This window comes from Ptiloglossa arizonensis, chromosome 11 (genome assembly GCF_051014685.1).
Source record: "Ptiloglossa arizonensis isolate GNS036 chromosome 11, iyPtiAriz1_principal, whole genome shotgun sequence".
Lineage (NCBI taxonomy): Eukaryota > Metazoa > Arthropoda > Insecta > Hymenoptera > Colletidae > Ptiloglossa > Ptiloglossa arizonensis.
In genome coordinates, this window is record NC_135058.1 from 900,030 (window position 1) to 912,040 (window position 12,011).

The 12,011-nt window shown below is 40.4% G+C and overlaps 1 protein-coding gene across 1 annotated transcript in view; it reads right to left on the bottom strand.

The window, feature by feature from the left end:
- Slo2 (slowpoke 2) overlaps nucleotides 1–12,011 on the bottom strand; it is a 236,665-nt gene that overhangs the window by 56,582 nt on the left and 168,072 nt on the right. Inside the window, exons 2-4 of the mRNA XM_076323464.1 lie at nucleotides 8,326–8,405; nucleotides 5,944–6,043; nucleotides 3,286–3,484 (exon numbers count right to left, since the gene is read on the bottom strand). Coding sequence (XP_076179579.1) covers nucleotides 3,286–3,484; nucleotides 5,944–6,043; nucleotides 8,326–8,405 — 379 coding nt within the window. The remainder of the gene's footprint in view (nucleotides 1–3,285; nucleotides 3,485–5,943; nucleotides 6,044–8,325; nucleotides 8,406–12,011) is intronic.

Genomic DNA, 12,011 nt, shown 5'->3' on the forward strand with positions numbered 1-12,011 from the left:
GCATACCGGTAGCTTCGATTATCACGCTTATACGTTATCAACGCAACGTTATCGAGTTTGTCGGTTGTTACAACGTGACGAATCGGGTCGCCGGAATGCTCGATTAGCGAATAGCGTGCTACACCCAGCTACATGGCGTTGCAGATCCTATCTCGGATCGTGCACGCGGAAAGCGACCGGCTGGTTAAAATCTGACACCGTTGAATAATAATTTTACAACCACCGGGAGTATCCATATTGCGACACGTTGTCAATGCGAATCGGTCAGAATCCTGTAATTCTGGAATCTATTTAGGTTAGCCCAGAACCAACGCCAAATGGAAATGTACCTACAGTTTAAACACGTACTCCGCTAGAATTAATTCCACCGTACGATATTGGATCGTATCCACAATAACGGTTGTTCAGGAGAAGTCTTTCTTATCGATATGCCGGTGGAAAATAATCGTAAAATGTAGAATAAATCCCACGATTTGGCACATGAACCAGGAAAGGTGAGCTTTCCTTAAAAATTACGATTTCTATTCGAGACGAATCATAACCGACATTGACCTAACATCGTATCGATATACGTGTCGTACAAAGGCAAATTTCTCTCCTTTCGCGAGATACCATTTACATTACACATTTTACAAAGTTGAACTTTATCGATTCAAGCTCGAGTTACGATAAAAAAGCGATAAAATGCTCAGTACTGAGAAACCTTTCGAACGAAATAAATTTCGTGTTTGCTGGATTACCTTTCAATCTGGGCCGCTCTTTTTCGTAAAGAACACAATGTTTGCGCAAAAAGAGACGAAACTGTAGAAAATTAGATCTTATTGTACGAGTCGATTCTTCTTGCTACTTTGCGACATATATCCCAATCGTACTCCCCGTATATACTCGTCGAATACTTCATCGCACCTCTTTCTATCCGTTTGTAAATTAATTTTTCGATCGAGAGATCGGTCGATTCGTCGAAGGTTAAAAGATGTGTGCGATACGATTCGCGTCGAAAGTTCCACGATATCCGATCCGAAGTAAAAGCACTCGATGTCTTTTATTTTTTCCCTCGCAAAGATTCGTAGTCAGAAATGAAATTGGAATTTAGGTGGACTACACGAGACGAACTTCCCCACGGCCCAATCGTAAGACTTCCAGAGACTTTCACGGTTTACTTTCGAAGCGAAATGAGGAAAACTTTCGAACAAAACTCGGCGTGTTTCGTGACCACTCACAAGTCGGTCGAAAGTTGTTAAAATTTTTTCCCCAACATCGGCGAAATTGCGCCGGTCGCAGTGATTTCGCGCGCGATTCCCGTAACGTTGTGAAATTCATTTAAGTTGCGTGTTCTGTCGTGTGTTCATTGAATTTGCGAGAAAAAAAAGTAAATCGCGACGAAACTGCAGAACGACGAAGAAGCTGAGCGAGAAGCAGCGAAGCGTTCCGTAGCTACCTACTACGCAAATACGAGCGGAAAAGTTCATGGCGTTTCGAGAGATAAATCCCGTACGATGTACACTGCGAAATCGAAATCAATCGAGTCGCGTTTAAAATAAGATAAATATTGCTCGAAGCCGCGCGAAACATTTTTCGCTCGTATTCTTCGACTCGTCGGATTGTCCTTTTAGCGCGAGCTTGCGAACACTCCCGATCAATTTTCGACTAGTTTTGCGTTTTAGTCGATTTTCCGATCCGAGGTCTCGCAAAGTTTCGAGCTTAATTCTGACGTCAAAGTGCCGAGAGTAAACCGGCGCAGTTCGTTGATAAATAATTTCTTCAACGTCGAAGGAAATTTTACTCGTTTGCGAAACTACCCTTCGTAGGGGTAAATAATAATAGAATAGAGGGGAGAAAGAGCGGGGAAAAAAAAATTGTTCCAGGCGAAATTGCGAGTTAATGTTGTTCATCGGGAAGTTCGTGAGATTTCCAATGAAATTCCTCTCGGAGTGTTCCCTGTCATCGGCGAACACTCTTTGTGAATTTTCACCGGGACGCGCTAAAAAAAAAAAAAATGATAATTTTCGAAGCCGTGCCGGCAGAGCAAAAGCGTTTCCTCTGAAGCCAGCAAATTGGCCAGAGCGCCGGGAAAGCTTTCACAGTCGGCCACGTTAAGTTTCTGACCCCGTTCCGCGCGCTGTGCGGACGCGAACTTTCAGCATCCGTATACCGTTTCGTTTATCGACCGAAAGAATGTCCAGCGATTAGGCGAAGCGGTGCGACGCTCGTGCAGAAGCGACGAATCACGTAAAAAGGAGAGAAACGTACATACATACGCCGAAGGGATGCATAGCGAAGCGTTCAAAACGTTACTACGTGAATAACTCGCTGCTTTATTGTCGCGCAGAAAAGTTGTTCGGCGGAACTCGAGTTCACCAGGGGGAGCTTGTTCCGCGACCATGTATTTCGAGTCTAACGCGATAGACTCGCTTGGAAACTTCGACGCGTTGCTGCTCTTTATCTTCGAACGAAATTTTTTATCGAAATTACACGCGTGTCCGTTGTATTTTGCAATGTTTCCTTTGTGCAAAGATCTGCGATCGAAAATTGTTCGAAAGTATCGGTAAAAGTATTTGTTTCCATTTTTGTGCGTTACAATGGTAAATAATCGACTCGTGGAAGCATTCGATGTTTTTTTCCCGAAACGTTTAAGAATCGTTTTTGCGTGTTACTTCGATTGCAAATTTGTACTATGATAATTTGTATCGTGTAATTCCCGTATAATAGAATCTATTTTTCTTTGCAATTGGTTAGAAAATCCACTGGAAATATTTTTTAACTTTTTTCTCGTATCGACGAGCTCTCAAGGTACTTGAATAATCGATTGTAGTAAATTCTATTTCGTCGAGAAGATTTTAAACGTAATACGTGTTCATGGATATAAAATACAGATTCTTAAAAAACAATTTTAAACTCTATTTTATCGGTGAAAAAATGTAGAATAAAAATGTTATATATATCTACGTCGAACAGAGAGAACTTGCTAAATTGTTAAAAAACTAAGAGTTATTTCAACGTGCGCTGTTCTTTCGAAATTAATGAAACTCGTATGCTTTGATTACAGGTGCGCGGAAGGGAAATTTACCGCGCTGAAAGAAGCTTGTTTGTTTCGGTCGCGGGAGCAGCTCGAAGAGCCAGCAGCTAACAATGAATAATTAAGGGTCGCGAACATTTAGGTATTATTACATTTTATTCGTTTCCGGGCGGCAATAAAGAAGCGAGACGGCGAATTTAAGCGGTTGCGAGTCCAACGATCGAGTATTATGCACGAAATCAAATTTCCAAGGATGAAAGGATGCGTACCTTGTAACCTAAATAGGCGAGTAGCAAGGCTTCCGTAAGCGATACTATTGCCAGGATCACCTGGACGACCCACAATTCCAAGGGCCTTCTCACCCATAAAATCGCGTCCCAGTTGATGGTCGGATGCTCCTGAAATTCTTCCTCCGTGAGGTTCTGAGACACGAGGAACTCGGTTTTGTTGCCGGGCGTGCAACCATAACTGGAAAAAGGATTTTTAAAAGCGGCTAATAAAGTTCCAGAAGCTGCGCACGAAGCAAACATGTTTTAATAGCTTCCGATAAAGTTTCAGCGAGTCGGGCCGGAGCAAAATTTTTAAAAGCTCCAGTCAAAAGTTTCAGTTATCGAAAAACGGCTAACGGAACTTCACGATCTTGTTTGATTTCCTATAAATGCAATGTCGAGGAAGTTGACAATTAAATGTGGTAACTCCGGAAATAGATTCGATTAATTGATTCGTCGTATACACGTCGTCGGGCATTAACAATTCGATATTAATTAAAACATACACAACGCAAAGTCACTCGCATCCGTAAGAGAATGATTGCGATTGGTAATAACTAATAACTGGAACTGCAAATTTTATGTATTTACGGCGTATGCTAATATGGAAATATACGCAAAACGTACGAAGAATACATTTCGAACATTGATATAACGATATTAGTATTTCGTTCCGCAAATGTGTGTATAACATTCTGATTATGATTTTCGTACTTACGAACGCTGTAAACGCAGAAAATCTACAATGTAGTATCGACGAAAGGTAGAAAGTGCCAAATGCACTCGAGATTTCGTTTGTTTTATCATCGTGTTATAATTTCATTATAGAAGAGAGTGCGTAACCGGAGCTGTTTTGATAATTTTGTAAATATTAAACGTAATAAAATTGAATTCAGACCAATAGCGTATACTTCACGTAGGAGCCATAAAATACATTACGAGTATTCGTTTCATGACCAGCAGTTTTCAAGATCTTGCGATCAACGTTACTTTTTTTTTTTTTAAATAGAAATCAACTTTTTTCTTCAATGTCCACTTGTGATTAATAACTGGCGAATGTTTCGCCTTAAACCCCGTTAAACTTCCACGTTTTTATTTCGAAACTTTTACGGTTTCCGTCGAAGACATATATTTACGTTTACCGTTGCACAAGCTTGCACAATTTGCTGACGCATATCTGGAGAACCTCTAAAGATACCATTCTTCATTTTTTTTAAAAAGTGCACGATCACGATATTCGGTTTCTCGTTACAATTTCTTTCTATGTTTTCCCGATTGAATTCGCTCGGAAGATAACCTTGAAAACTGCATCCTATAAAAAAGATGTTAAATATCGAATTGCGTGGATTCCTCCCACCCAGGCAATACTTGTCGAGCCGATATCTCTACAGTTACAAAAGTTCGTGTACAAAGAGTTCACTCTAATTAAGAATTCATTGTAACGATTGAACGTTACGAGTTTCAAAAACGAACCTTAAATTTCACGTGGAACTGAATTTTACCGTAAAGGTAAAACGAATAAGAAAGAAACATGGACACGAGATAAGGAAAGACGAGTAAACGAAAAAGGGACACGGTGTCACCGAAAAAAAAAATGAGAAACACAATAATGGAACCATTTACTATGGAATAGTAAAATATTATACGCAGAGAGACTGCATAATTTACAAAATATAAAAGATAAGGGACAATATAGAAACACAGAGGGGGAGCGTGAGAAGCGGCTAGAGGGATAAATCGGACACAGAGGTGGAACGCTAGAAACCTTAACGCTTTAAGGAGTATCGCGGTTCTTAGAGACTCGCGGCAGGAAAACGCAATACCGTTTCTGCTTGCAAAGTCTTATCTCGGTTTTATTTTCAGCCACGACCCTCGTTCTACAAAATATCGTAACCTTGCATAAACGTTGCGTTCAAATCGCGAGCGGAAATGGGTTCTTTAGCCGCGCGAAGAAATTCTTCCGGGGTCGTTGTGTCGCTGCGAAACGTCCCCGATAAAACAGTAGAGAGATCATGAACGTAAATGCTTCTCATCCGTATTCGGAAAAAAATTTAATAACTCTCCGTTAAAGCGACGTAATTTTACGCTACTGGTCAAACGTGTACTTATCGAATTTCCCCTGGCCATTTGAAACTTCGATCCAAGCTAAATATTGGCATTTTATGTTTTTACTTTTATTTATACTCCCGTGTAAAGTGTAACAGTGAATCGTTTCGAATAATGAGAAACTTATTGGAAAGAAAAAATGGTATAATTATATAAATTACTTCCTGCGAATTGAAAATAAATAACCGGGTTAACAAATAATCGGTTAAAAAGGTGTCGATGATCGTGTTGTTGTACCTGAATGTATTCTTTGGAGATACCGATTGCAAATTTAATATTTATTTATCTGTTACAAGAAGTATGGATAAATCGGATGAACTCGTGCTTTTGACTGGTAACGCATAGAAAAATTGCTCGGTAACTAATTTAATGAAAACAACGTAAGTTCTAAACTAAAGGAAGGTATCGACTACTTGTACAACTATCGTGCGTTCGAAGAAGAAACACTTGCGATCCAAATGTATCGATTATCGTAAATGATAATTATAAGATTAACAGTCGATGGTTCTACATTTTCCTAACTATAATTGTAGCAGACATGACGTAACTCACCACGTCGCGTAAGTTGGATCGTTGTCGGTGATGACTCTGAATATGTATAGGAAGCATGTTAGCAGCTTAAAAAACAGATTTGCCAATCGTATCCTCAGACCTGAAACACAAATAACGTTTCGTAGCAAAAATATTCGCCGTTGTCAAACGTTCGGAGGATTTTTAATTCTTCGACGATCTCGCAAATTTTTAAACGAACGAAAGCTACTTTACCGAAAAGATCCAATAAATCCACGATACTAAAGGCAAACGATGAACAACGATACATTTTCATTATTATTTTCATTTTCGGACGATATCTCGCGACTTTTCATTCTCTTTGACCGTTTCTTTTCGAGAATCGAACGCGGTAAAAGTAGTTCCGAGTTTAACAATTTCAAAAAAACACCGCATCGTTTGTTCATTGCACGGCGTCCGCGTTGGCTGCATCGAGCGCAATTTTGCGAAATCCCTTTTAAAGGACGTGTCACGGGTGTCCCGACGTGACGAAGTTTCGTGAAAATCGGGAGGAACGAATTTGTCACGGGGGATAAAATGTGTGTTGAAGGTTATCGACATCCAACAACTGGGAACAGGCTATTTTAATCGTTTCCTCGCAGCGCTGCTAGGCATCGATCTCTCCGCGCTCGACGTGCAGATGCGAAGGCGGATACGCAGGAATCGAGGCTGGTATCGGCACGATATCCGTTATCGGCTGCTGCCACCAGCCTCAAAAGATTATGCTCTGCTGGCGGACATCCACATGGGTTCTCCGTGTCACGATATCACGGCGTTTGCCGAAATTACGTTGCCGACATGCAACGTGCCCTGGAAAGGAATTTCCGGTACCGTGAACTCTTTCGCGATCAAAAGCTCGACGATCTCTGCGAGCGGCAGACGTCAATAAAGGGGTAAACGATCTTCCCCCTCGTGACAGTCATCGAGTCTTCTAGTCTTTTCACGGGACTACGGTAATCTCGCATCCATATTTACGGAACGAATTAATGCAAAAACGCTTCGACAGCGTGAATTCATCGCCGTATCGGCGATTTTTAGGCGAATCTAAAAATAAACACGGTGAAAATATTTTGAAGAACGATCGCGTCGAGAACTTGACGGAAGTGAATGTAATAGAGTCTAGAATAAATAATCGTAGAAATCGTGTTTCAAAAATTGAGTAGAACACTAGTATGGTATAGAGTTATCAACGAAGACAATTTCAAGGACTCGATGGTAAATGAACTTAAAATCGTGACGAGGTTGATAGGGTTTTTCATTCGTAGAAAAACTATCAAGTTTCGACTGAACGGAGATTTACCGATTTTGAGGGATGATTACGTTGATCGGTAAAATAAAAATTACCAGAGTGGATGTTCGAACCAGTAATCGTGTCAAGAGTATTCCTATAAATAGATGAATTTTCAGCGGTGAAAAAGTTTTAGAAAAATGTTCGATACGAAGAGCCATGGACGAATTGGACATTCGCGTTGAAATGTTGACGAGCGAGGAACATTTTTGAAAAATGCTTTCTCGATGAAGCGTTTTCGATCGATCATTTTTTAACACGTGACATCGGCGCTACGTATGGAACGAAAATCGTGAACGCAAAAGAGTTAAAGGTCGACGCACATGCAACGAATGTATTCGTGTGTGACGATGTAATGCAAAAATCCGACGTTAGATCGAAAAGTCTATTTCGAACTGTGACGGTGAACACCATCTGCGAGTGACGCCATTGACATACCACCGTATGACGTTGCGTGTACAGCATAGGGATGCGTTCGAATATCGTGTACGGTTCTAGAAATAAGTTCGATCGAAATTATTTGTACGATTCTATTTTCACTTTCGCTCGAGTCTAGTAAAGGTTCCACGAAGTATTTGCAGTGCTGGTATCACGAGGTGCGATAAATTGAGAATAATTAATTTCGTTCGAACAACTGTTCGAGTGTACGAATCGCTCTCGATGAAAGTCTACGATACAAACCGTGCAATTTTCTCAACCCGAATCTTTTTATTTTTTATTTTATCGAGGAAACTGCTGCGCGCGTTTTTATTCCCTTCGACAGCAGTCGAATGTCTAAAATTTAAAGTGCTGAATTTTCTACTCCGTCCTGCTCTCATTTAATATTTTATAGTGCAAACTGCTGGGCACGTTTTTATTCTCTTCGACAGCAGTTGACAGTTTAAAATTGCGACAGTGATAAACCCTGCCAAATATGAAAACTACAGAGACTCTATTCAAGAAGATGATAAAACTTAATTGTTACTCGTTCGGACGAAATTTGTTGTCGCTATTTCTTTGTCTCTGTTACCGTTGAAGTATGTGGTACTTTGTTATCGAAAGAACACTTTTTCCGAGGATATTCTTCTTACTTAACGAAATTGAACAAAACTACTTACTCGAACGTTGATTCTTGATGAAGTACAGCTGAAGCCGTTCCTTGAACGTGTTCTCGTTCACGTAATATTCGACACGAACTCTGAAATCAAAAAGAAGATATTGCAGTTAGTACTCGATATCGACGACGTTTCGTTAAAGTCCGTTAAGTAATTTCAGTTATTGGAAGTAAATCCAATAAAATATATATCACACAAATAATGTGGTAGCGAACTTCATAAGGGGATAGCGAACGTTATTAACGACTTGAATTTTATTCAGACATCCGATATGTATACATTTGAAGTATAAAATGTTTGCATTGTAACGTAAGTCTCTTTTTATTAAAAATAATACAAAAATGTTATTATACATATTCGTGTATCTCCTTTTTCGGAGAAAGTAATACGATAGCTACGCAAATTCGTGGCTAAAGTAAAAAGCACGAGTGATCGTTCTTTTTAAGAAAAACTCGCGAAAATTGCCTTCGAGGGTTTGTAATAAGAGAAACCTTAAACAATATTTTATACCGATAAGTTATACATTTGGATAAAAAATTAGTTTTCTTTATTTATTAGCAGACTAGTTTTGAATCGAACTTGGCATAAAATTAATCTTCGACAGTATCATTGTTTCAGGTACCAATTAATGAGAAATACTCGTTTTCACGAAATGTTCGTTCTTAGTCCCGATCTTGTAGATTAACGACAAAATTTAATCGTAATGTCGTATTCGTCCCCTAAAATATTCGATCGCGTCGCGATAATGAGAAGCGAGTTCAATAGGCGATTACTTCGAATGGATGATCCAACCGAGGTTTATAATCGAACAAATTGGACGAGGCGAAGTTAGAATGGTGATAAATTACTCTGTGCAAAATGTTTGGTATAAGATCAGATTTTATTAGCTATTCGGTCTTGAGCGACTAATAAACCTTCGGAAGCGAAGCGATGCACGTGTTCTAGATTTGCGTGATAGATATATTTCTATCGTCAAATTTTTGCTTCGGAAGGGATTCTTTGGGTCGGCGGTTTTTCCATTATTTCAATATCCAATATTTTATTCTTCGTTCGACTTTCTTGAATTTTTATAAAACTTCCATAAGAAGAAAAATACATCATATATATAACACTCGAATGGAAAAGGTTGTTGGACATATTATTAGGTTGTTCGAAAAGTCATTTCGTTTTCAAAAAAAAAAAAAAGAAACGAAATAACTTTCCGAACAACCCAATAAATAAATTATATCTAAGTGCGATTATTCTTTTCATACGAAAGTGAGTAGAACGTCGGTTGTCGAAAATAATCTCATATAATTGATGAACCAAACAAAAAACATAAAAAGATCGATTGCTCGAAGAGCAAGTACAATATATGATACGTATGTACAACATGCACAGTTGCAATACACCTGCACGGATACTGCTAAATCTCTCTCAAACGTTTCAAGACTCGACTCGAGACACGCGTCGTTTCTTCCAGCCACCTTTTCCAAGATCAAGATTTCCACCGCAAAACGAAAATAGTTTCGTCGCGAAACTTCCAAAGGCTGTTTCGAGGGAGCACCTCGGTGCCATTTTTGAACCGTGAATATTACGACTCGTAACGGACGGATAATTCCGGACACTAACTTTTCTAATTCAGTTTCAGCCTCCATTCGTTCCATTAATCACGAATCGAAGGATCGTGGATCGAATCCGGGATGTGTCGCGGAATCGTTCAGTTGGCCAACGCATTTGCATAAAACGTACGCAGAGATGTCTCCCGGCGGACTGACGTTCTCATTATCGAGGAAGTCTTCGATTACCGTTCCATAGTTAGAGCCGTTCTTCTAAGTGTTACGGCGTGACCGTTTTAACAGCGTACCTCGCATTCAGTCGCGCCGATTCCATCGAACCGGTCATCGACTACGGAGTCGATTCGTAAACCGGCTCGCAGGCTATTTATACCGGCGGATAACGCGTCAGCTTCGTCGAGAATAGCGTCGCGTGACGACATCAGACCAGCGTCGACAGACGGTCTGTCGTACGCGGTCGTTTCAAGTTGTTGAACTGGTTCTTTGACCCAGATAACGTCACGAGAGAGCCTGACCTACGGTAGGCCGCCTCGAAGCGATCGTCGGTCGGAGGGATTACTCGCGAGGAAACCTTTGAGACTGGAGAGGGTCGCTGGTAAAGGGTACGCAGTGTTGCGTTTTCCACTGCAGGAAAGGTGGCACGGGGAGCACTTGGCACTGTGTCAGCATCGAATTTCTGCATCTTCCGAAGATGTCAAGGACACATGGGTATCCACGATACCTGGCTTTCTCGTTACCTTTGAGATTCGCTACTTTTCGCAATCTCTCGAACGACGAAGAAACGAGAGCATTGTTTTAGAGAAGAACGAAGTGCAACAAACGTGGAACAACGTGCGATTAATAGTTCTTACGAAAAATTAACGACGAATCAACCAACGCGTAACGAAAAGGGAACAGAATTGGCGGGAAAATCAGAATTTCGCTCAAAGAGGGCCGACGCAATTAAGGGAGACAAGGTTAAGTCGATGGCATTTTTGCGCGACGATAATGGATGGGAAATTAGCTAGGAATGTTCAAACGTTACGTTTAAAGTTCCCGTGTCGTTGTAATTGCTTCGATCGTTGGTGATTGAAATTTATATTTTGTTAAAACGTCGGTACGGTTTTCTTTTGTACCGAAACAAAGGTAACTGTGAATGGCGGATCGATAAAGTTAACTTCGATAGTACTTTGAAATATTTATCGCTCGTGACATCTACCGATCTATCGTGCAACTACTTAATCTTTGTAAGTACAACGCGGTACCGGAATATTCTATCTCTCGTAATACTATAAATTATTATAAATAATAAAATTATATGTACTTTGTTCCAATTTTAATCGTATCCATTTTTCGAACTGTTTCGAATCCTCGAAGAAAAGGCAATTCATTTTGGTAAGAAACTTGAATCGAATATACATAAATTTTGGAGCGAGGTTAGGGAACCTCTGATCTTCTGATAACAAAGAGTTTCTCTCCTCTCGGGTATCGTTTAACACGGTTTCGTCATAACGTGGCGCGAATGAAGGATGTACAAGTTTCTATCGAAATCCTTTCGTATTAATTTCCCTTTCCAATTTTCAATGACGATCGACGAATCGTAAATCCAGGTGATGCGTCATATTTCGGGTGTCCGCGACCGAGAGGATTGCGAGTCAGTTTTCACAAAATGCAGAACACGTGCAGTGTTCCCGCATTGCGTACCTGCATGTCCGTTGCAGCAGATGCGGGCAGGAGTGCATGCTGAATTCGGGATAGGGAATATCTATTATTATGGTTACTATTGGAGTTGAAGTTACGATTGCGTTTAATTTTGTATATGGCCGCGAGCGTTGCACGCGTAATGGTTACGTTAAACGTAAATCTTGCGACATGGTAATTTTGGCACAGAAACATCCAGGGATATACATAAAACAATAACACCGTACCTCTACAAACGGTCCGAACACAGTATCAACTTTGGTGTCTCGAAGTGGCTCGGGCCGGTTTCCACGTACACTAACACCAATTTATCGGTACATTGCGCCGGTTGTATTTATTGGACGCGGGTTCAATTTGAATCGAAAAAGCAGAACGCGATAAAACTGTCCTCGAAATTCATGAGATAGCTCGAGGGAAGTGAAATTTGAATAGTGTATAGCGCAGCCGCCGGCC